The 25,568-nt window shown below is 53.6% G+C and overlaps 1 protein-coding gene across 11 annotated transcripts; it reads right to left on the bottom strand.

Moving 5' to 3' along the window:
* Positions 1-693: 693 nt before the first annotated feature.
* On the bottom strand, positions 694-25,282 carry ZNF250 (zinc finger protein 250). Of its 11 annotated transcripts, none has more exons than XM_019717091.2 (5): positions 16,536-16,623; positions 7,352-7,447; positions 6,983-7,109; positions 6,683-6,796; positions 694-2,793 (listed from the first exon to the last, which is right to left on the bottom strand). In XM_019717091.2, the coding sequence occupies exons 2-5, from the start codon at positions 7,391-7,393 to the stop codon at positions 1,472-1,474; spliced, it is 1,605 nt and encodes a 534-aa protein (XP_019572650.1). In that variant the 5' UTR covers positions 7,394-7,447; positions 16,536-16,623; the 3' UTR covers positions 694-1,471. The 11 variants fall into 11 exon arrangements, with proteins under 11 accessions (XP_019572650.1, XP_019572649.1, XP_019572651.1 ...); XM_019717090.2 differs by lacking the exon at positions 16,536-16,623 and adding an exon at positions 12,958-13,047; XM_019717092.2 differs by lacking the exon at positions 16,536-16,623 and adding an exon at positions 12,958-13,044 and having other exon boundaries at positions 7,352-7,413.
* Positions 25,283-25,568: the final 286 nt, after the last annotated feature.

Raw genomic sequence — 25,568 nt, 5'->3', positions numbered from 1 at the left:
TCACCTTGGCTTCTGATGCCACTTCCAAGGGCAGATGGCCATGTTCCAGCAGGCTGGGGGCTACCGCCTGCTTCTTGGGGAGCCAACGGCAAAAATGCTGTGCCCAAGGCACCTCCGCAGAAAACGCTGTACTCACCTCCCAGCTCCATGGACACGGAGCCTGACACTCACTGAGACAGTGGCAGCCAATAGGAAGAAAAGCCACAGTGACATTCTGTACACCGAACAGTACAATCTAACCAGACTATTCTCATCCTGATGTGAACATGGCTATTTCTTGCTTTAACTTCCACAGGGTTAGGAATTGTGCCCTCAGTGGTGGTGGGCTATGGGCGGCAGCTACTGAGTCAGATGCCAGCTGTGGGCTCCATCGGCGAGGGTTAGTGGTGCCCCTTTGTGGGGATTTATGAGTATACCTCGGTGATCAGCTCCTCACCGGTGTCTGCATAGAAGGGAAAACAAGCTTTCACCTGCATCACAGTGGACTGCTGTGGGCTTAAGGATCAACACCCAGGGCTTAGATTCTCCTGAGAAGCTGATAACGTTTTTGAGAATTGTAATTTTTTTAATAAACCAGACTCATCACAGTATATGACAATGGTAATAGATTTTGGGAACCAGGAATCAAAAAAGGAAACAAAACCAAACCCTTTAAACTTAGGGAAAGAAATATTTGAGATAGAAAAACAGAGATCTTTGAATTTGAGAACTTTATTTTAAAAATATGCACCGAAGAAGTCTTTTCAGTATCGTTTTTTGGAAGCACAAATTGGTGCATCAGGTATGAAATCTGGGCTTGGGTGCGGAGCTCCCCTACTCTGCGCGAACAGAGCTCAGAGGCCCAAGACAACCCTTGATTTCTGCGGCACAGGGTCCATAAGTCATAAGGGTGGGTTTTGAGGAAAAGATCCATCTGTGAGTTGAATTTTTACTGAAAAGTGAAGACATCACTTCTGATCTGGAATAGAGTTCAGGCACTAGATAAAATTTTTTCTAAGTTTACATCATTTCTCACTAATCTTGAGACTTTTTCTTTTTTTAAATACAAAACACGTGGGTCCACACACTTAGGATTTCCAGGTGTATTACCTGATGCTACTTGATGACCATCTTTTAATAGCATTTTATCCACAGGGCATTTTAGTACTTTAACTGAATACTGAAAACGGCACTCTAAGTACAATAATCTGAATAACCACTGTATTTAGGAAAGCATGCTAATTTTCTAAGAAAAAAATTTATTTGGAACGTAACCAAGTCTTACTGTGACAGTAAGTAGTCCTTATGCCGTAACTCCCTTTGTTTCCCACGTCAAACAGTCTGACGTTAAAGAACGAGTTGTGGCTGCTTTACCAAACTCCCTACAGGAGTGCGATTCCTCTACGGATTTCCACGGAATGGCTGCTTAGCGCTCCCTGCCGACACTTGTTTGCGCACCACGCGCCCGGCATGCGCGGGCTCTCGGACAGCGTCACAGCTTCCGGTGCACCTTCTGGTGCTGGATCAGGTGCCCGTGCTGGTTGAAGGCGCGGCCGCACTCGCCGCACTCGTAGGGCCGCTCGCCCGTGTGGATGCGCTGGTGCTGGATAAGCACGGAGTACTGGCTGAAGGCCTTGCCGCAGCGGCCGCACTCGTAGGGCCGCTCGCCAGTGTGTGTCCGCAGGTGCACGATCAGCGTGGCCTTGAGACTGAAGGCCTTGGCGCACTGCGTGCAGCGGAAGGGCCGCTCACCCGTGTGGATCCTCTCGTGCTGCACGAGCGAGCGGCGGGCGCTGAAGGCGTGGCCGCACTCTCCGCACACATAGGGCTTCTCTCCCGTGTGCACGCGCTGGTGCTGGATGAGGTGCGAGTGCTGCACGAAGGCCTTCCCGCACGCGTAGCAGCCGTACGGCTTCTCCTCCGTGTGGATGCGCTCGTGGTTCATGAGCGTGGAGCGGTGGCTGAAGGCCTTGCCGCACTCGCCGCACTCGTAGGGCTTCTCTCCGGTGTGCACGTTGTGGTGCTGAATGAGCACGGAGCGGTCGCTGAAGGCGCGGCCACATTGGCCGCACGCGTAGGGCTTCTCGCCGGTGTGCACGCGCTGGTGCTGCAGCAGCGTCCTTTTCACACTGAAAGCGCGGCCGCAGTCGGCGCATGCGTGCGGCTTCTCCCCGGTGTGCACGCGCTGGTGGCTGCGCAGCACCGTGCTGTGGTTGAAGGCCTTACCGCACAGCGGGCACACGTAGGGCCGCTCGCCCGTGTGGATGCGCTGGTGCTGGATGAGATGTGACAGCTGCGTGAAGGCCTTGCGGCACTCGGGACACTCGTGCGGCTTCTCGCCCGTGTGGATCTTGTGATGCTGCGCCAGGTCGGAGCTTACACGGAAGGCCTTGCCGCACTCCGCGCACGCGTAGGGCTTCTCCCCCGTGTGGATCCGCCGGTGCTTGCTGAGGACCGAGCTCTGGCTGAAGGCCTTGCCACACTCGCCGCACACGTAGGGCTTCTCGCCCGTGTGGGTCCTCTGGTGCTGCAGGAGGTGGGAGCTGCGGCTGAAGGCCTTCCCGCATTCGATGCACCTGAAGGGCCTGTCCACGCTGTGAACAGGCTGCTGCCCGGTGGCAGGGTCGGCAGGGCGCAGGGTCTGCCTGTCCAGGGGGACAACAGGGCTGGCCCTGAGACAGGAGCTGCGCTCAGGTTCACAACTCCCGGGACCAGTGCACCCCAGGGGTCTTTCCCCTGGAAGCAATATTTCCTCTGAAATGACCGGATCCAGACTCAAATCTCTATTTTTGATTCCTCCCTTGTTCTCACATTCTGAAATAACAAATCCAAAGTGAAAACGTTAACGCATACGTTAACCCATTCGAAATTGCAGGGCCCGAGCAACCCTGAAGGTGGTCAGGTGATGAGGGGTGCTGCACATGGCTGTGTGAGCCGGAGGGATGGAAAAACAAGCGGCGTCACAGGGCAGCAGAGGACAGCCCATTGCTGCCTGAGCCCTGCCCTCCCTGAAGTCCCATGCACTGGTCATCCAGAGGCTACTAGGAATAAATGCAGGACCCACGACTACACAGAGCCCTGTGGGGCAGACAGCTACAACACATGGCAGCAAAGCCCGGTGAGGTGCTGTGACCTTATCTGTGGAGAATGCACCAGGGTACAAGACCAGATGGACACGATGGTGAGCGGCGATGACGGCAGAGGAGGCTGGGGTAGATGTTTCTACCACAGGTCCGGCACTGTGTGGACTGACGGCGCCACTTGGGGAGAGCAGGGGTTGCTGAGGACAATCGTTTTTAAATCTCGGACACTGAGCCACCAAGATGACAAGATGCCACTCATGGACCAAGACTCCCTGGGGTGAACAGGCATGCTGGGAGTAATAGGTGCATCTGGCTCCACGGTGGGGGAGGGCTAGGGCGGAAGGAGCAAGAGACCAACTTCGCAGTACAGCAAGACAAATGGCCAGGCCTTCATGTTTTCCTGTCCTGGGCAGCAGGCAAGCCCCTTGTGAAGTGCCTGAGTGCCTACTCTCAGCCCTGGACCTTGGGACACCAACCCCACCCACCGAGCTGCCACCACCATCTTCCCAAAGGCCTCTGCCAGGGACAGCGTTAAAAACCGTGTTGTTCGTGAGCGATGTTCCAGAAAGAGAAGCGCAGCCCGCAGAGAAAGATATAAGGAGGGAAGGCGCACCGTCTGTTGCCACACAAGGACACACAGGGCTCTCTCTATCACAGGTGCCAGGGCCAGCAGCTCTCCAGAAGCCCAGCTTTGAAAATGCCGAGTCTGCACTAGGAAGGCACCGTGTGCGCATGTGCGCGCGTGCAGCCTGCTTTTTCCCTCCATCCCTAACAGTGAGGTAGAATCACTTATTTCACTGGTTCGTTTGGGAAGAACTGGGCTCTCTCAGGGTATGGAGCCCACATTCTGCTGTGTCTACAGGGTGGGCCCCAGGATGGAAGCCCCACTCTGTCTGAACCTGGTAGAAAGTAAGTCACTCTGGGATCATAGAGAAACATAGTGAATGGCAAACAATTACATTTTCCAACTGTGATCATATGTAGTAAGGATACTTTCAAGTCCCATCTGCTTATCTTTAAAAAGTTTTGTCCGGGGGGGGCGGGGGGGACAGGTGGCACAGCTGGTTATACCACAAGCTCTGGGCAACAGGGTTGCCAGTTCGATTCCCACATGGGCCAGGGGGCTGCGCCCTCCACAACTAGAATGAAGTTAATGAGCTGCCACGGAGCCGGATGGCGAGATGGCTCAGTTGTTTGGAACACATGCTCTCAACCACAAGGTTGCCAGATTGGACTCCCGCAAGGGATGGTGGGCTGTGCCCCCTGCAACTAACAGCAACTGGACCTGGAGCTGAGCTGCGCCCTCCACAACTAAGATTGAAAGGACAACTTGACTTGGCTGGAGCTGATGAGTGCTGGGCAAAATACGCTACTGTTCCCCAATAAAAAATGTCCTGAAAATACACTGTTCCCCAATAAAGTCCTGTTCCCCTTCCCCAATAAAATTTTTTTTAAAAAAGTTTTGTGTGTGTGCTAACGGCACTATTGAGCCATAACTTTAACTTTTAATTGGTTCAGAACTTGATTTGGGAATACAGGTACTGTGTAAATGGGCCTCCTCAAACCCCACCAAGGACCCTTGAAAAATAACACATTCAGCATCCAAGGATCCCTCCACAAAGCCCTGGGGACCTTTTGGGATGGACTTCTGACAGAAGTTTGGAGAAAGATTTGGGGCGAGGAGACCAATAATAAAACACGTGCTTGACTTCATCTGTGATGGCTTTGACATCCAGGGAATGGCTACCTTGGCGGGACTGAGATGTGCCAAATGCTAACACTTCTTGCAAAAGGATGGAGGTTGCCTGGAGGCAGCAAACCCTCCATACCAGCTTGCCTGGGAAGAGGCAAGATTGGGCATGGGGGGCTTCACTGGGGTCCGTTCCAGAAATGACAGAGGGTGAGGGGTTCCCAAGGTGCTGTACAGGCTGGTGTCCCACTCCAGGCCTCATTAAGCTGCTGCCCACACCCACTGCAAGCGTCAGCCGCACTCCTGCCCTCCCAACTCCCACAATTCCAAGCCCCCGTGGTTGCTCTATTTGGATGGCCCACCCGCACACTCCGGTCAAGTCCAAAACAGAACTTAGCTCCTCCTCTCCTCCTGCAGCTGGTGGGCCTTCAAGGTCTGTGTTTCTCTGATCTCTCATCTTCCTCTTCCTACAGCAGTGTCCAAGCCCGTGTCCCCGTAGCCAGACCACCACGTGACAGCTTAATGTTGCCCACCACCCAGTGGCGTCTCCTCCAGGACTGCCTGTTCATCAGAGGCACTAGAGGGCATTTCTGTTCAGAAACTTCTAGTCTCCAACCCTCCGTGCTGAGAATTTCAGTGTCTTTGGCATCAAATTCGTAGGGCACTGGTCTATGATGTCCACCCGCTGAGACCATACCAGCCGCCAGGGAGCTCAGGTCAGGCTGTGTTCTCCTGCCCACTACGTTGCAGCCAGCGCACGGTTTAGAGTTCTGAGCAGGATTTCCAGAACGTGATGCTGTATCTGCCTTTACACTCACTGGGAACCCGAGTTCCCCAGGGGATAGATACCTGGTTTTACAGGTGACCAGAGGCTAGCTGTCTGCAGCACCCAGAGCCCTGTCCACAGTCCATGGAAACAAGGCGGACAGCACTGCGCCTGAGACACTGGAGTTGTCCCCACACCCTGAGGGGGTCATGTCCTACAGGACAGGCTGACCGTGGCTCTCCCGGGACTCAGCTGTCACTTCCCTTCACCGAAGTACACCTCATGCAACGGCAGAACGCTGCCATCATGGTGGACGTATGTGCTGTCATCTTTCTTTCCACAATTCTCTCCATGACAGCCATGCACATCTTTTATTAGAGTGACTACTTGGTTCTTTGTATGTCTGCTGCTGTTGTAAATGTTATTTTTTTTACAATCACACCTTAAAAAACCTTTTATTTTCTTTTCCTTTTTGTTGGATCTCTATGAGATAGTGGATGTTAATCGACTTAACTTACTGTGGTCACCGTTTCACAGTATCTGTAAGTCAAATCATTATGCTGTACTACTGAAACTTACACGGTGCTTGTATGTATGTTGCAATGACACTGGGAAAAAAATAATCACGCCTGTTGCTGACGAATTGAAAGGAAAATGATGTTTCCAACCACACTAGTGAATGCTAATCAATCTTTTTCCAAGTAGACAATCATAAGAACTGCAAACTGCTTTTCTTTTTTACCAATTCTTCTAGCTTTAGCTTTGTTGTGTTTTGTTTATCTTGCCTTATGTAGTGTGTGGGGACCCCAGGACAAGGCTCGAAAGACATGGGGATGGCGGGCTCCCTGTTCTTCTCAAACAGCGTGCTTCCAGACCTCACCACAATGATCAGCTCAGCTTCCCTTCACATCTAGAATGCTTCGTTCTTTTCTACATCACCAGGTAACCCTAGAAACTGAATGTCCCATAAGGACGGGGACCTGGCAGAGATTCTCATCACCATGAGAATGTGCTCACTTCTCTGGGCCACCGGCCTGCCCGCCCGCCAGCTCCTTTGTGAGAAGAGGCCCCAGGTGGAAGCCGCTCCTGCTGTCTCCCGTCCACGCCCACAGCCACTGTGGCCAGCTCAGCACGCAGTGAAGGAGGCTAGCTCCTCCCACTTACCTGAATGGCCACTGCCCAGGCCCCTGCTCTCCGCTGCACCCTGCCCATCCAGGACCCATGGCTCCTCTCCTCGCTCCAGCTGGGAGATCACGTTGGGCTTGGTTCCTGGAAGTCCTGCTCATGGGGAGAAAAGCCCTTTTGTCTGGAGTGTCCCCACCTCACCTGAGCAGCCTGTAGGCGCGAGACAGACACAACTAACCTCCTCTGTAGCTGAGAATCCAGGGAGAGCCCAGGCCCCACCCTTTGACCCCATCCCAGGTCGAGCACACAGACACAGACAAGCCTGCTGAGGGGCCATACCCAGAGAAACCACATTCCCGTAGGTCTCCATCATCACATGTCGGTAGAGGCCCCGCTGAGCAGGGCACAGGTGGTCCCACTCCTCCTGAGAGAGGAACACGGCCACATCCTCAAAGGTCACCTTGACCTGGAATGACAGGGGCTGCAGGTCAGACTGACTTTCCACGTCTGAGGCGAAGTGGGTGCAAGCAATATGGGGTGGGGCACACTCTGAAATGGGGGGAAAGCCCTGTGCCACACACAGGGGCACCCTGAGAGCTCACTGGGGTGACAGGAAGGAGCCACAGAGTTCAGGGGGTGCAGTGGCATTCATGCTGCCACCAGGAGCCCTGGGCAGGGAGGACCAAGAGGAAATTCAGGGCAGCTCACCTGGGGTCCCGCCGGAGGCGGCAGGAGCCTGGCCGCTGCCATCGCCCGCTCCTCTGGGGTGTCTGAGGAAGATGGGGATTGGAGAAGCCTTTAGGGCTGAGGAAGAGAAGAGAGCACATGAGGGGCCCGGGCAGACCCTGACTTCCTGGGGAGCCCTGCCCATGTGAACTCTGATCCCACAGTTCAGGAGCCGCATAAACATGCAGTTCCTGAGCAATCTGGCCATGGACCAGGAAGGTCAGGTGTCTGAGATGCATGGGGACGCTGTGCCTCCTGAGGGCTCTGGGCCATGTATCCAGCTCACACAGGGGCCCACGTGAGCGCTTTCACACGTCCAAGCTGCCATCAGGTCTGGTGTGGGTGCCAGGCAGCCCCCAGAGACCACCCCCAATGAGAGGCAGCTGGGAATGGACGGTTCTGCTCGAGGCCCCTTCTGTGGGGACCCCACGCCAGGCCCTGCATGCTTGGCTTGACACCACTGAAACCTCAGCCATGCCCGGTGTGCCCGGGGGCAGCGGTGCTCCAATGTGTGGGGCTGTCAGCACATGGTGGGGTGGGGTTCTGGCGGCTTGAGTCCATGGTGACCCAAGCATTTTGTCTGAGCATTGGACAGGAGGTCTGGGGGCAGGTAGGTTCTGGGGACATGACAGGACAAGTTAAGATGAGGTGTCTGTCACACCAAATTGATGGGAAAAAAGGGGCAACAGGAGCTGTCCTGAAGGGGAATAGGGTTCACATCTCGAGTGCCAAGGAGGGTCTGCAACGGGACACATGGCCAAAATGTGTCGCTCCAGGAAAAATAGCGCAAGAACCACCAAACTTTACATGTGCTGGAACCACGGAGGGAGGGCCCGGGGCAGGCAGCAGGGGGCGCCACCCGGTTTTCTCTGTGAATCATCACGTGTGTGCATATGTTTGTCCGGACAACTTTCTGGAAGACATTGAGCTCACTGCGGCTGCCGGAGGAACAGAACAGGAGACCGGGGAGGAGCAAGACGCTGGCCTGAGCTGCCCTGGCCTTGCTCACGAAAAGTGCCCATTCCCCCAAAATCGTGTATAAGTGCAATGCAACTGCAATCAGAATTCCAATGGAGTCTTTGACAGAGTGAGTGAAACCACCTTAGCATTCATGTGAATGATGGACGCTGGAGTGCAGGCGAGGGCAGAACTTGACAGAATGGGGGTGCTCCCGCCTCACCAGGTCTCAGAACCCACGGTTGGGAAGCTGCTCTCGCGGTGTGCTCTGCCTCCCACCCCACCTTATCCCTTTCTTGAGTCTCCCATATCTTCTACCTCAAATGGCCAGTCGGTCACTCTCCCCTCGAGTGGTCCCTGTCCCATCCCCCCACCCTGAAGGGGCCCTGGTCAGGGTCTCCTTTGACCTCCATGTGGCCAAAGCTGGGTCTACTGTTGGCAGTGGGGACATTCAGTCCCCAACAAGTCCCCTAGACACTGCTCTCTCAGCTGGGGCCTCCATCCATCCTCATCGGCATGAGAATTTGACCTTCACGAAAGATCGAGTTCTGCTTCCCTGGGAACCTGGCAGAGGTGGACGGTCATTCACACTGGGCTGGGACCCCACAGGGACCCCCACAGTAGTTGCTGGCGGTCGGTCCTGCTGACCCAGGAGGCACTGGGTCATGTGGCCACAAGCACTGGGCCAGGCTGGCTCCTGCCCCATGTCGTGCGTGGCTCTGGCACTGGGTGCAGCCCTCCTCCAGGCTCTCCTCCTCCTCAGGGGAGCACAGAGGCAGCCCCCTTCCTCCATCTGGACGTCTCCTACAGCATCTCAGACACTCGGTGTCCACACTGAGCCCCCAGCTCAGTTTGCACACCGGTACACAGATCTGACCCTGACACCACCTTTCTTCCTCCTAATCCAACCTCCCAGTTCACCCAGAACATGGCCTAGTTACACTAGGGTCCTTTGCTTGTCCCCACTGGGGCACAGTGACTGCCCTGGGCTCCATCCCCTGCCTGTGCTGGCCACGTCGCTGGCCCCTCACTGAGGCCCTTTCTGACCCCCTGGAGGCCTCTGCCTCCCCCAGCTCCCACACCTTCCCTCCCAGTCCCAGCAGAGCAGTCAATGCCCAAGGTGTGTTGGAAAAGTGAATAGACTTAAAAGAGCAATGAGACCACACTTCACACCCCTTAGAACAGCAGCAAGTACCAGGGCACAGAGACCACGGGTGGGCAGCCGAGCTTGTAATGTACCTTCTTTGGAAAGTCTCCGGGCAGTGCTCACCCGAGTCAACTTCGCCCCTGCACAGTAGATGCCCTCCTGGGATGGATGCAGGCTCAAGGATGGTGTGGCCACCAAGGCCAACGCTGTCCTTCCACACACAGGCCATGCACCCATGAGAAACATTTAGGCTATGCCAGGCGGCTGGACAGGGAGGCGAAAGCACGGGGTGCAGACAGCATGTCGGTAATACCCCCGTTTCATAAACAATGGCCCCAGGGCGACCACCTGTGAAATGGGGAGACAAAACCCTCCTCTGAGGGTCTCAGGAGGAGAGCCCGCTTAGCGAGACGCATGCTCAGAACAGTGTGGTGCAGTCAGGTGCTGATGGACAAGGGGTTTCTATCTCATTCAGTTAGATTAACTCAGAAACCTGGCTGTCAACATGCGCAAGGCACCACGGCGGGTGGGGACGGAGCAAGGGAAGATCTCCATCTGGATGAGTCTTAGAAAAGCACAAAAAGGAAGATCTCTACCTAGGATGACCTCCGCATGTTTGTGCCTCCCACATTCATCCGGTGAAACCCTAATGCCCAGTGTAATGACTGAAGGTGGGGCCTTTGGGAGGTGCACCGGCCATAAGGGTGGCCTCTCGGCTGGGAGTGGTGCCTTATGGGAGACCCCAGAGAGCCCGCTGCTCCTCCACCCCTGAGGACCCAGCAAGAAGTCTGCAGCCAGCAGGGCCCTCGCCTGACCGTGCCGGTACCACGGACTTCCACCCACCCAACCCCCGAAACTGGCTTGTAACAAGCTGCCCCCTTCCTCGTGCCCATGATGCTGATGCCCAATTGTAGGCTGTGGTCTGTGGTCAAAACACAGGAGTTTCCACAGGAAGGGAGAACAGGTGGGAAATGACAGGTCCTATTCAGATGGTCCCCAGAATCATCACCACGGAGTGTGAGAGAGGATTTTGGAGGCTATGCCACCCCCAACACTGGGCTAAGTAACAACAGTACCACTCTTGGATGCCCACACCAGAGACCCATCCACCCTTCAGTCTAGTCTGTCATTCTTCAGGTGCAAGAGGCTTGCTTTTTTGAAATCTCCCTAGGGAAAAACCTAAACACTTAAGAGAAAAAGGGGAAGGAAGCCACCTGCAGGGAGACGCTCTGCCAAGCGGGGTCTCAGTGGTGACTGAACAGCCGCAAACACAGGCAGGATCTAAAAAAATGACTGCAGAGACGCAGAGCTTACAAGTTAAATTTTATCATTACTGGTTTGTTTTGCAAGCTAAGCTTTAGGAACTTATCATCCTTGTTGGAATTCAAGCATGCCTGTCCTTCCAAAGACCTCGCCCACGATGACAAACTGGGACAGGCACCCTCAGAGTGCCCATCTGGGGTGGCCGGCTCCCAGGATCTCCCTCCATCCTCACCACTGCATCCCCAGGTATTCCTGTTGGGAGACCCTGGCTTCCAGGTGGTCACATCTTCAGAAGAGTCAGCTCTGAGCCACGTGTAAGCAAGCAGAAGGCACCACTCTGTAACCTTCCGGAGCAAGTGACCAACAGAGCAGGTACAAGTCCACGACTGAAATCTCTGGGTGAGAGATGGTTCAGTAAATGGTGCTACAACAATGGGGTAAATGCTTTGAGAAAAAGAAAATCACACCTTCACACAAAAGTCAACACATCTCCCAGAGAGTAGAGCGAAGGCAAAAGGACAAAACATAGGACAAAAAATTTAGATCATCACATACCATGTACCAAACGACTAATGAATCCATTGGGCTAATTAATGAATAAGTTAAAATCTAACATAGCTTCATAAGTAAAACTTGAATAAAAATTCAGGTAAATTTTCATTAGTTTAGAGAAAAGGAAGGGCCTTTTGAATCAAAATACCAAAAGCAGAAAGCCTGGGGTACAAAGACTCACAGATGTGCTGCATGAAAATCAAAAGCCACCACACATTCCAGAAATGGGCCCAAACACATGTAAGAATTTCATACACGACAAAGGTGGGTGGTTTTCCAAATCAAGGAAAGATGTATTATTCAAGAAGTATTCCTAGTAATAGCATGATTTAGAGGAAAAAAATGAAGCTGGATTCACAACTAACTCCACATCAAAATAAACTCCAGATGGATCCAATATTTTACAGGCATCAGAAAAAAACAAGAGTTTATTTTGAAAATAATGTTGAAGTGAGGAAAGCCTTTTAAAACATAGCACAAAGCACAAAAGCCTTAAGGGTAAATATTTGACCATTAAAAACTTGAAGTCTTCTGTCTCAAAAAACCCCAGACTAGAACAAAACATCATAACGAGAATCAAACGACCATTTGAGAAGAATATTTTCAACATATGTGGAAAATGTGAACTGGCAGATCACAAAGGAAATACAAAGGCTAAAGACACATGATTGTGAATTACGACCTCCCCAATCATCGGGGAAGGGAAACTAAGACACTGATCTGGCGAGAAAGCGGGACATCGACGCTGAGGCCCCAGCCTCGACCTCACTCCACCTCAGAGTCGCCCTATAGGGGAACCGGGTGTCAGAGCCCATCGAACCCGCAGCCAAGACAGTTTGTAGCAGAGAAAACAAAAAAGACCTCGTCGTCCCGCAGATGGGCGCGCCCCCACCCGGAGCTTCCCTTTTAGGCTAAAAACAAAAAAGCGCACGTAAGATCCGGAAAGGACACAAAGCAAAGCAGCCAGTGCCTCCTCCGCGCACACCGGCGGCTTATCTCCGAGGGTGACTTTCACTCTTTATAGTTTTCTGACATGGTTGTATTCATGTTTAAGAAATCACTGCATCTTAAAATACTAAAAAGCAAATGACAAACGGGAAATATTTGCAAACTGTTAGGAAAGGTTTGTCTCATTCGTTAAAAAGGGCTCTTAACAAAGTAATAGGGAACAGACAGCATCGATGGAAAAATGGAGGGAGGGTATGAAATTCGGCAAGAAGCACTTTAGCTAATCAGCCCCCAAAGGAGGTTTCCTGCCAGACGGACGCGCTTTTTGGCGCCGCGAGGTCCGCGTGAGGCCTGGGCCTCTCCGCGCTGGCTCTGAATTTGGGGAAACCTCCGCGCGAGGCCGACCACCCTCCCGTCAGCTGCGCCCCGTCCTCTTCGCCGAGTCTCCGACAGGACTCGCCGCCGGCGGGAGAGGGTTCCCCGGGGACAAGGTTCGGGTGTGGCAGGCGCAGAGGAGTGGGGTTCCGGACGTGGCAAAGGGTTGGGGGTGGGGTCCGGAAAGGGGGTGCTGAAAGTCCCGGGGGGGGGGGAGCAGCGCGAATGGGTGGGACAGTGCGTGCTCTCAGGGAAGCACCGGACCCATGTGGAGAGCACGTCGGCTCCCGCGTCAGTGAGGGGACATGGTCCCGGCCGCCGGCGCCAACCCGCACCCCTAACTCACCGTGGACACCGCAGCCTCACAAGCGCAGGGGGGACCGCCTGCTGCGCACTCGGACAAAGGGGACGTCCCGCCTCATCTGCACATTCACCAATCCCGAGGGGCCCGCCTCCCCTTGCCCCGCCTCCACACCTGAACCACCAATCCTAGGGTGCAACATCTCCTAGGGCGGCCGTCGGCCCCGCCTCCCCCTCCCGGCGCCTTTCGCCTGACTCACAGCTGAGCCGAGCGCTCTGGAGCCGCCGAGAACCGAGGCCTCCGCGCCGCCTAGAGAGGCCACACTGCGCCCTGGCCTCGCGCAGGTCGCACTTCCGGCAGCCTCGGGGAGGCTCCCGTTCCACCCGTTCCCACCCGCTTTGCGGGCAATCGCGACGGTCTGTCGCGCTGGGCGTCGGGCCTTTGCGCTGCCGGGTCCCTTCTCCGCTCGTGGCGGTTGCACTCTCTCCGAAGTGTAGGGTCTGGTTGCTGCCTGGGAACCCGGCAAGGGTCTGGGGGGGGGGTGGTCATGTGACAGTGACCGTCTCTTTGTCAACTTGCACTGGTGTTTACCGATTTTACAGCTCGGTTAAGCCTTGCGCCGGGGAGGGCAGTGGGCGTTACAGCGGCGCAGACGCGCCCTCAAGGAGAGAAGGCTGCCAGAGGGGAAAGGTTAGGGCACCCGCTGACTTCCGAAGAACCGGCCATTGACCTTCCGTCTGGCACGTGGGTTGTGGGGCTCAGAGGCTCTCAGGAAAGACAGGCCGGCCAGAGGGCTAGGGAGGGCGTGAGGGCTGAGCCGGTGCCCTGAGAGGTTCCGTCTGCTCGGAGGCCCAAGGCAGACAGGCAGTGGGTAGGATGTGGCAATGATTCCATGGTTACCGGGCAGCTGTGGGACGCGAGCTAGTGCTCCCACCAGTCTCTTCTAACAGCCCGAAGGCAGAGGTTCCCACTTTGTGGAGAGCGAGATCAGCTTCCCACAGGGAACTCGGGTTACCGCATACTCCCCGGTAGCAGGGTCCCCTCTACCAAGGGACTTTGAAGCTCAGGGCCAAGGTCGTCAGAGTTTGGCCCCTTTATTGGGTTGTCCTAGATCGTTTTGCCAGTTGGGTGTTAAAGTAACTAAACAAGGAGCCCATTAGTCTGGGGTGGCTCTAATACCTGGGTACCTGCTTAAGCAACCCCCAGCTGGGCTTCGGGACAAGGCAACTGTTGGTGCTGTGGCCAGTTTCTGTGCTTCGCCTCTGCGTCTCTCAAAACCTCCCAGAGCTCCTAATTTCTGTTTGGCGGGGCCGGGATTCCAATCCATGTTTGCTCAAATAAACTTCAAAATTTTAATATGCCTCAGTTTACCTTTAAAAACGGGGAGTGAGCTCTGACCAGCAACCTTGGTCCCAACAGAGAAGTGATGCTTCTAGGACCTTCTCAGCATAACCTGCTTTCTCCTCCACAACGTTATATTTAGCAAGTGTTGACATTCATAAAGGTTGAAAGAACAATACAGTCCTACCTGTAGATCCCTCCCTTAGATTTAACTAGCATTTCCCCCAGCAGACTTTCTGTGCCCACCTGTGCCACCTCTTCTCTGGCTCTGCTTCAACAAGCACAGTATTTACTGAGCGCCGATTGTGTGCTGGGCCCTGTTCTCAGTGCTGGGGGTACATCAGTGGACAAAGCGAGCCACATTTCTGGGAAGTCTCTGTCCTCATGGACCCAACAGGAACGGGCCATCAGGTGGCACCGGAATACAATGTGAATCACACATGTCCAGAGGTGGTGAGTGCTGTGAAAGGTCTGGGCAGGTGCCACTGCCGCTCACACGTTTGGCTCACTGTGTGGCATGAGGCAGCCTGCGCCAACACTTTTGTGTTACTTACAGGGAAGCCCAGGGACCAGTGAGGATTGTCTGGCTCTGAGATGCCACTGCTGCCAGAGCTGCTCAGAGTGGCCTGCACCATCAGAACCCTAAGGGTTCCCCTCTCAGACCCCAGATCCCCCTCCAGACCCACTAAGGCTTGAAGACTGCTCTGGGTCCTGGTCCTGCCGCTGCCCCCCCCCCCCCCCCCACTGCACCGCAGTAGCCTTGTTAGCTGTGTGGAGGAAGCATGCAGATGTTGGGAAGACCATTTCTTCCCCCACATCAATCTTGTCCCTCACTTTTGGGGCATGAGCTGTGGGAGTCCCTAAAGGGGTCTCCCAGGACTCTACCAAGAACATAAAGATCCTGGCACAGTCGGGACTGGGCCAGCTGCTGGGGCTGCCTTTTTGGCTGTTGTCAACGGAGTTGGGATGTTGGAGGTAGGAACATCTGGACGTGGATGTGGGAGCTAGGTCCCAATCTCCATTTCCAGTAGTACGTGGGGAGGGGGACTTCGGGGGGACCTGTGGTCAGGAGGCAACCAGGTTTTCATTAAAGAAGGTGGAGGGGACTTTCAGAGAGGTCACAATACACAGGAATTTGCTGACATCTACACTCCAAAGGGCAGAGTAGAAGGGGTGGGGACCAAGAGCGGCTTTTATTTTTCCTGAAGGTGTGAGGTTTATTACTCACGTCATGGAGGTCTTTGAGGAAGGGCAGGACTGACACACAGGTGCAAAGTGGCTTAAGAGCGGGAAAGGGTCCTGGCCTGGGTCTTGACTGTGAGCTGGTGGGGTGGCGGGAGGGCTCCCAAGTATAGATGAAGGTTTGTGTGGTTTGAATTTCCCCCTGGCATCAAGGAGGGAGCACCCAGCTTCCTTATCAGCTGGTCCCGATGGGGCAGAGGAGGAGGAAACTTCAAGGTTGTCAGTAAACATGAGAAAGGGAAGTCTGACTGCTCAGTACAATCCACCCCTGATCTCTGATGACTGAAATACGCCACGTTTCATCTCATTGAATTAGAACTTAAGCCCATGGCACCGTGCGGCATGCATCCTGCGGCTGGTGATTCGGAGGGCCCAGCATCGTGTGTTCTGAGTTGTGACAGGAGAGCCCTGACCACTGTCAGTGATGTCTGGAGCTCTGGAGGGGATGAGAGTGTCGTTGTGAGGCCTAGTACCATGGCCTGAGCAGAGGTACAGACGTCTGTGACCTTGATATTTTGGGGCATCTGCAAGGCTAGAGACTCCCAGCATCCTTTACCCCAAAGGGGGCAACTCTTAAGTGATGTCACAGTTTATACAAATGTGCAAATGGGGCCATTTGTTCGTGAGGCCACTGGTGCTAAGAAGCCTGCTTGACCAATTGTGCTGTCTCGTGAGTCTGGCATTTATCAGGGATATCCTGGTTAGGAAATGAAGAGCCACAATTTCCACCCTTTTGAAGAATACCCTCCTTAAGATGAGAGCAGCACCAGGGCAGGTGGGCTGGGGTCCATGGTCAACCACAAGGAAGGGATGGGTGTTCTAAGGTATCTGGGGAGCAGTGTTCAATCCCCAGTCCAGGCTGGGCTTTGTGATGGTTCCTCACTGTACCCCTCTTCCCATTTTCCCCTTTCTCCTAGCCCCAATGTCTCTTTCTATGTATCCCTACCATATAAACTAGTAATTTAAGTAATTAAGCGTGTTTTGATAAAAAATAATTAATGCACCAAAATGAAAAAAGAACACAAGGGACTCCCTATTACCTTGGAGTGGCCCCTGCGGCATGGACAGGCTCCGTCCATCTGGCTCAGTGGAGGCGCCCAGACCACACATCAGAGACAAGGACTTCTCAGGCTGTCACATGGACACAGGAGTTTTTCCTGAGAAACACATTTTCAAGGACACCATGAAAATAAAAAGAAACAGGCTGTGGTTGACAGAAATTTGCTTCTCTAGACCATTTTTCTTTGCAAACAAAACATCCTAAGTTAAAACCCCTCAGGCTGCAGATGGCATGCCCCTGAATTGGATCAGTTCTGCTGAGACAGGGCCAAGGGACACACTCCTTTATGTGAATTACACTTCGGGCCTCCCACAGCTACTATGCCCACCGCATGTCCTCCACCTGTCTCAGCACCGGGGGGGGGGGGGGGGGGGGCGGTCTCCTAACAGTGTGGAGGCCTGTGGTACAGGGAGCATTGACACAGCTCTGGGAAACTGAGAAGGGACAGCCCTACCTTCCAGGGGCACCTAGTAGGTGCTTCATAAATGTCTGGTGATGAATGGATCTGGGAATAAACTCCAAGCCTGGGCGCGTGTAGGGAGAACAGAAGAGCAAGGAGAGGGCTGGCCTCTGTGGGCTGACAGCCAGGACCGCAAGGCAGAGCTGGAGGCTGGAATAGCCGCAGGTGTAAGTGTGCAGCAGCCCTGAGTAGACCTGAGTCACAGCGGAGCCCTGAGGAGAAAGCACAATGTCAGACTACAGATGGCACAAAGGGAGCATCAGGGCAGAGTTGTGTCATTACGGAATGGCAAGAAAGGGGGAGGGACTGGTGGTGAGTACGTACCACACTGCAGGAGGGTGACAGAAATCAGACCTGATTTTATGTAAACGGAACATGAATTCCCACCATCAATGAAGAATGCACTGCTTGGAACTAATTACTGAACAAAACAACTACTGTGATCATCTCGAACCAAAGCTGTTTACTTTTTTGGTTATGTCTGATTATAGTAAAAAGCTCTATTTGTAAATATGTAGCCTCCATCATCTTTACCCTCCTAACAAATATGGCAGCCTCATAACAAAATGTGAAAACAAACCAAAGAAACAAGAGTTCACATGAGGTGGGAGCAATGGAGGAGAAAGGAGGGGAGGGAGCCTGTGAAAGACGTCTCAAAGGAGGACCCCAGGCTTTGTGGACATCAGGTTGTGGGGTGGAGGGCAGGGAGTGTGCCTGTCTTCGAATGTGGGAGGTGGCCAGAAGAGGCAGACAGGAGCCGCGTTTGGACTCACTCCCTGGTGTGGGTCAGCTGGTGCTTGACCAACTTTGACCGCTGACTGAAGGCTTTCCCACATGCAGTGCAGTCGTAGGGCTTCTCTCCAGTGTGAATCCTCTGGTGCTGGATAAGGACCGAGCGCTGGCTGAAGGATTTCCCACACTCACTGCACTTGTAGGGCCGCTCACCAGTGTGGATGATCTGATGCTGAATGAGGTGGGAGCTCTGGCTGAAGCCCTTACCACACTCAACGCACGTATACGGCTTCTCTCCAGTGTGAACTTTCTGGTGGTGGATGAGGTTTGAGCTTCTGTTGAAGGCTTTCCCACACTGGTTACACTCATGGGGTTTCAATCCATTGTGGATTCTCTGATGCTGAATGAGAGTTGAGCTCTGGCTGAAGGTTTTCCCACATTCGGTACATTCATAGGGCTTCTCTCCGGTGTGAACTCGCTGGTGAAGGATGAGGTTGGAGCTGCGGCCGAACGTCTTCCCGCATTCACGACACTCGTAGGGCTTGTCACCGGTGTGCACACCTTGGTGCTGAATGAGGGCCGAGCTGTGGCTGAATGCCTTCCCGCACACGCTACATTCATAGGGCTTCTCTCCCGTATGGATTATCTGGTGCTTTCTGAGCACGGAGCTGTAACTAAAGGCTTTTCCACACACATTACACACATGGGGCTTCTCTCCGGTGTGAATGCGCCGATGTTGAATGAGGCTTGAACTCTGGCTGAAGGCCTTTCCGCAGTCATTGCACTTATAGGGTCTCTCTCCTGTGTGGACCCGGTGGTGCTTAATGAGATTAGAGATCCGGCTGAATGGCTTGCCACACTCATCACACTCATAAGGCCTCTCGCCTGTGTGCACCCGCTGGTGCTTCCGCAGGTGTGAGCTCTGGCTGAAGGCCTTCCCACACGCATTACACTCAAAAGGCTTCTCGCCTGTGTGGATGCGGTGGTGTTTGATGAGGTTCGAGCTCCGTCTGAAGGCCTTCCCACAATCACTGCACACGTATGGCTTCTCCCCAGAATGAATTCTCTGATGCTGGATGAGGTTGGAGCTCCGCCTGAAGGCCTTCCCACAGTCACTGCACTCATAGGGCTTCTGGCTCATGTGACACTTCTGGTGTTTCTTAAGGCTGGCGTTCTGACGGAAGGCCTTTCCACACTCGGCACAGATGCAAGTCTTCTCTGCGCTGTGGGTGCTCTGATGCTTAACGAGGTCTGAGTGGACACGGAAGGCCTTCCCACATTCATGGCACACGTAGGGCTTATCGCTCACACGAGCCCTCTGGTGACTTGTAAGAACCAAGTCCTGGTGGAAGGCCTTTCTGCACTCATCACACAGGAAAGATTTCTGTCCAGAGTGGACAATCCGATGCCGAATGAGCTCAGGGTTTCGTCTGAAGGTCTTCCCACACTCGCTACATATGAAGGAGCTTTCAGCTGAGTGAAGCTCCTCATGGCTACTTAGGTCCCTGCTGTGTTGGAGGGTTGGACCACACATGTACGCATGTGGCCTCTCTTCTACAGGGGTTTCTGGGTATGCCACCATGTGTGGGCTCAGACTGAAGCTTGTCTCAAAACCCTCACAGTCCAGCTCCCTCCCCACTAAGGGGCTTTTAAAGAGCACTGTCCTTGGTATGATGTCCTCCTCCTGGCAGAGGGACTGTATCCGTCTCGTGTCGCCAGGGACTCCCCAGTGTGTTCCTAATAGGTCATCACAGAGTTCCCCAAGCTCAGGCACCTGGGAAAAACCACTGGTATCATTTTTTGATGTTTCTACTTCTGATTCCAAATCATCAGAAATCTCTTCCTTCTGAAGAAACTCCTTGCCCTCAATCCTGGCGTTCCAATCTGAAACGACAAACATAAAGTCACTTGGAAGGAAACAGGAAAAAACACAGATGACAAGGCTGGGCCTGTGGGAACCACTGGGGGTGTAGTCCCAGCACTTGCACCTCAAGAAGTCACTGGCAGTGCACCTCCTGGGTCAGGCCAAACTCTCGGTGCTCCTGACTGCCTCTCCTGTCACCCAGCAGGTCATCAGCAAGTCCTGTTGGCTATACCCTGGTATGTGTCCCAAACCCACCCCTCCCACTTGTACAAGGAAAACAGTAAGTACATGCCTCGCAACACATTCGTGAATGTTCCACCTGCTTGTCCAGGAAACATGGTGCCAGCTTCACGGCCTGTCCACGCAGTGCTAACTAATGGCATTTGTGCTTCACCAAATGGCATTTGGGAGGCACCATGGGGGCCCAGAGAAGCCCATTCCCTTCGCAGAAGCAAAGGTGGTTCCAACTGCGTGGTGGGCTGAGAACTATGGGGACACCAGTGCAACATCAGATTCTGTTCTGTTCAACATGGGAGCGTCAGAGATCCTGCCGTCCTGTCAAAGCCACCTTTGCCCCTAAAACATGAATTTCTGACTGGTATTAGCTGAATGATTTTTTTCCCTGGAACAACGATTACACTGCTGGGTATCTTTCTGAAGGCTCTTTGTCACACCAGAAGGGCTTTGGCACCTCTCTTATCTGAAGGAACAAGGAAACTCTCGATCCCCTGCATCTCTCACTTGAATGAAGATCCTGAGCTCACCCTTTTCTGCCCCAAGTAAGTTCTGAGTTAGACCAAATATATGAGCACCTTTATCCAACACCACACAGCTTAGAATAAAATAAATTCTGAAGGAGGTCTGCTGTACCCACCCTGGAGCTAGGGACGTAGGCCACTGGCATTCAGACTGCTATTGAACCAGGGAGTGTCTGGGGCATAAGCAAGCAAAAACACCACCAAGCCTTCCCACCAGGTGTAAGTTGCCTTTTCCTTGATGCACCATTGGGTTGGTTGCTGTAAATCTGTTTTCTAGATTTCTGACAAAGGTGGTGCAGACAGTTTCTGCTTGTTTTTAAAAATGTTTACGTGGAAAAAAAGGTGTTTAGAAAAGGCCTACTCCATCAATTTGCTTCACAGTGGCTCTTTAAACATGAGCTACCATTATCCTGTTTGTTTGTTTTCTTCCTGGAGCAAGCCTCCTAGCTTCCCTCACCATTCTCTGCCTAGCATGCCCTTGGACATCAGTTAACATTTTGCCTCTGCCTGGTGCAGTCGGCAGCCCTATCTTTCAGAGCCACTTCCTGGGTCCTTGTCAATTCTCTCTCCTCTACCCATCTCCCCAAACTCCCCCAACACACAGAAGACTGTCCCACACCATCTATGCCCTTAGCTTAACTGTCCCAGGCCACCCAGGCTCTGACAAGGGTACTCTGCTAAGGTGTCCTGAGTATAATAACAGGTTCCATGTAGATAAGAGTGTCCTCTTGTACAACAGCCATCATTATGTCCTAGTAAGAAAAGCTAACACTGAATAACTATCCTGACCACTGCTGAGAGGTCCACAGAAGAAGCAAGCTAGTGAGAGGTCCTCAGGAAGGACTTTCTGGTAGGGTTCTAAAGGGGATGGGAGCAGCTGAGCACTGTAACTGCAGGCAGAGGGAGCACGGTCAAAGCCTGGACTCGGGCCAAGCCCTGAGGGCAGGGACTGCTACCACTTGGAGGTTGGCCAGGCAGGGCTCAGCTGGCAACCACCACATTGTACCCCTCTACGTCAGGCGGGGGAACAAAGGTGTCCCACTCAGGGAACCAGGGCAGCCATGGGCTAGGCGAGTTTCCTATCTGTCCTCCAGCCTTGGCCCCCCAGGTCCACAAGGAACCCCACCTTTAACGAGACGAACAACTCCTGGTGGTAAATACAGGGTGACATGTACAAAGTACCCTCAGAATGAGGGCACCAGTGGGGAGCTCGCTCCCAGTACCTGGCTTCTGATGGTGAGGTGCAGTGGTTCCCAGCTCAGTGTCGCTGCAGCAGAGAGGACCATGGAGTACCGACGCAGGGTGGGTCACGGTGGGAGCACCACTCGCAGGGGCCTGGCCTACAGCGCTCCCAGGGGATGGTCCAGGAGCTGAGGGCTCCATGTAGGCCTCTTTGGGCTGAGCTCTGAGGCTGGGCATGACTGGAACCTGGAAACTAGAAAGAACACACTGGTGAGTGTGCAGGGGGCTATCCTCAGGGGTCCATCCTCCCGCAAGGCCCAGATCCCTTCCTGCCCCTTTGCAGCCCGAGACCTGAGGAGTACCTAGTGCTGTGTCTCAGGGACTGTTGCCACATTCCCTGTTCCTGGACCCAAGGGGAGGCTCAGCCAGCCATAAGATCCAGACTTAAGAGGAGCCAGAGCCACAGGTGGGAAGGGGTGAGATGCTGACCCTAAGATAAAATGAGCACGGTGCCCTGCAGGCACCTCTTGGAAGGGCCCAGGCCTGCCATGACAGGAGAGCAGTCCCACAGGGCCCACCGCTCTACCCTAATCCGTGACACAGTGCCCCCAAGGTGGACCACCAGCCCCACTACGGGGGGAGCAGCAGCTCCAGAGGCTGGACAGTTAAGGACAGTGTATGCCACAGAAAGGCAAGTGGTCATTATGGTGCCTTCCTAGTGGTTAGTTCCGTCTGAGCTGTGCCTTTCTGGCAGCATCCACAGTAGACAGCCTTGTCTCTCCCCTCCTGGGTTGTCCTCCCACTACACCAGCAGCTCCCTCATCTCCCTCTTTATGTTGCACCAGGGTTCACTTCTGCATCTATACCAACTCCCTTGGTTAATTTGTCCAGTCTGAGTCATCAACAACCCCTGTCCTGTGAAGACTCCCAAAGTTGGACTTATCTCCTTCTAATTGCTCCCTCTGGGCAGGAAGACAGAACATTCCCACCTGGACATATAAGTCCCCCACATCACCCATAGTGATTCCCCCCACCCCTCCCACTGCCCAGTCTCTGTGCAAATGCAATATATCCTGCTCAGTGGCCCACCTGGGAGTGGGGCGACACCACCTGGCCCCTTATTCGCACTGTACCATCAACAGGTACACTGACCCCTCTGCTTTCCATGGTTGGAGAAGACGAGGTAGGAAATGTTGGCAGAAGCCCATTTTGGACACTGACTTCCAAACTATGGACTGGATTTTTCCTCTTGGACACGTGTTTTCAGTGTTTCCCAAACACCCACCATATGCCAGGGTCTGTTCAGGACACAGTGTGAAGATACAGCAGTGACTATCGCCCTCACGGACTTCAGTGGGAAGACAGATCATAGCAAATGCATCAGTGAGGTGGGCAAGTGCTCTCGGCAGAGGCAGCAGGGAATGGGCCGAGTCCTGGGGTGGAGGAGCATTTAAACCAGGCCCAGAGAGGGGCCGGGCCACGCCCGTCTAGAAAAGTGGAAGAAGGCAGGGGTGAGATGGAGCAAGGTGCAGACAGAGCTCAGAGGCGGGGTCACAGGGGCACAGACTACAAGAGGCCTGGGCTGTCTGGTGAAAGGGAGGCACCTTTCCACATCAAGAAAGAGAACAAACAGACTTCAGGAAGAGTAACCTGGCACAGGTGGTAAGCAGGATGAAACAGATGGGATCCAAGGAGGGAGAGCAAAGAGTGAAGGAGCCTGTCCCTGAGGCATCAAGGAGCAGATGCTGCTTGGGGGGGGGGAGGGGGGCTCACTCTCTCTATCCCACAGGGAGACTCAACCATTTCCAGTACTTACTCAGTTCATTGTTTTTTAAAATTATGAAAATTATCATTGGCATTGAACAGGGGCACACTCACATGGCTCAAAATTCAAAACGTAAAAAAGGACTTGTGGTGAAACATCTGTCAGCTACTCAATCCCCCCTCCCAGTTTCTAATGTACCCTTCAAATGTATTCTAAACTTATACAAGAAGATACACACATTTTTTCTTTGCCTTTTCATTATAAATTGTAACAAACTACAGCCGTTTTACCTGTTTATCTCACCCCAGCATATATGGGATCTTGCGGGGGTGGGAGAGGCAGTTGGAATCAGTGGTAGATAGACTGCCCCTCCCCAACACCTCCACATCCTAATCCCCAGAACCTGCCGATATCTACACTACACAGTAAAACAGGCTTTGCAGGGGGAATTAAGGTTATGGGCCTGGATTATCCTACTGGACCCAAAGCAAATGCATGAGTCCTTGCTGACTCTGGGACGCACGGGTCACCTGCAAGGATTGGGACCTCGACGAGCTAAGAACAGTCAGCTAGAAAACATGCAACGACGTCAAGAAACTGGGTTCTGCCATCGAGCTTGGAAGCAGTTTCTCCTGGCTAAGGGCTCTACCTGGTGCTGAGCAAAGAGACTAGTGTTAGGACTCGTAGCCACCAGTCCACGGCAGGCATCGCAGGATGGGCAGGCCCCACCACCCCTCAGCCCCACTCCTATGGGGGGGAAATATCCCTTCCCCAGAGCCCTTTCTCCACCCGGAGGATGAATCCACCACCGACGGCGCCTCCAGGCAGGACACCTGGTGCTGAGCGACAACCCCACTTGTCACCGGCTCCGACGTTCACACGGAATTGCTGAGGCCATTCCTCCACTCCAGGCGCCAGGACACCACTCACAGCACACCTGCCCCGTTGCTCTGCGGCAGCTTCGCCACGAGGTCCCGCTGCCAAGCTCGGGGCTGGGGCAGCCGCCGCCACCGTTGTGCCCCCTCCGTAGGGCGCCACCCAACCCTCCAAGGCTTTGACCCCGCCCAGGCCGAGCAGCCCCGGCCCCTCCGCCCACGAACCCCCGCCTGCACGAGCCTAGACCGCCCTGGGCCGGCACCCACCGCGGGTACATGGGAGTCACGCGGGAGCGCGAAAAGCAATACAGAGCATTTACTCTCGCGAGCTCCCCGCCTCTGGGGCTCGCTCCGGGAAGGGCACAGCCGCCCGGCTCGGAAGCGGATCGGCCCCGAGACGGACTTCCCAAGTCCCTCCCCTGCTTCCGGCCCGAGGGCCCGCCCCCCGGGGCCAGCATAGCCACTCTAGGCGGTGGGAAGCCGAAGAAACTCGGTGGGTCGGCCTCCGACCCCCGAGCGGATCGCGGATCCCCCGCTCCTGGTTCGCGGTTGTCGGACCCCGTCCGTACAACTAACGCAGCTGTAACTAAACATCAAAGGACAACCGATTAGAAATGCAGGGAGATATACCGGTGGAATGGGACTGAGATTCACAGGTAACCAGAAGCGCGACAGACTGTGCCTGGGAAGAACAGGAGGATGCAGGTGTAAGACCTGAATCCTCAATCAGATGGAAGAGCTCCAATTCCTTAGACAGATATTATACCTTTAGTGGGACTCTTCATGGAACATTTACAAAACGAATAGAAAGACTTTAAGGTATGCATTGTATAGGAAGATTAAACTATGAAAATTAGAAAAACATAAAAGTTGACTTAAAAAATCTTAAGTATTGTCATTTACGAAACACTGTTTACATAGCTTTTGAATGAAAAGTAATACCAGCTGGAAAATGACAGACTCTTTAAAAAGCAATAAAAGCAAAACACTGTATTCTCACACCTATGACACCCGGTGTAAAGTATAAAATATTAATATGTAATAGCTATTGAATATTTTTCTGAGAAAAAAGATATAATATATATCACATCTAATACTTTTTCATCATTAAAGATAAAAGCATTTATCTGAAGAAGTTAGAAAAAGGAACACTATTATTTCTCTGCACCATCAATAACCTATCTGATAATATAACAAATAATGAAATGTTTGGCCCAGCCTAGTGGCTCAGGTAGTTGGAGCTCTGTGCTCCTAACGACCTGGTTCGAGTCCCACATGAGCCAGTCAGCTGTGCGCTCTACAGCCAAGATTGTGAACAACAGCTCTCCCTGGAGCTGAGCTGCCACGGGGCTACCGGGTACCGCCATGAGTGGCTGC

The sequence above is a fragment of the Rhinolophus sinicus genome, linkage group LG12 (genome assembly GCF_036562045.2).
Source record: "Rhinolophus sinicus isolate RSC01 linkage group LG12, ASM3656204v1, whole genome shotgun sequence".
In the NCBI taxonomy this organism is placed as follows: domain Eukaryota; kingdom Metazoa; phylum Chordata; class Mammalia; order Chiroptera; family Rhinolophidae; genus Rhinolophus; species Rhinolophus sinicus.
The sequence above is the reverse complement of the archived record's forward strand: the minus strand, read 5'-3'. Positions and strand labels throughout refer to the sequence as shown.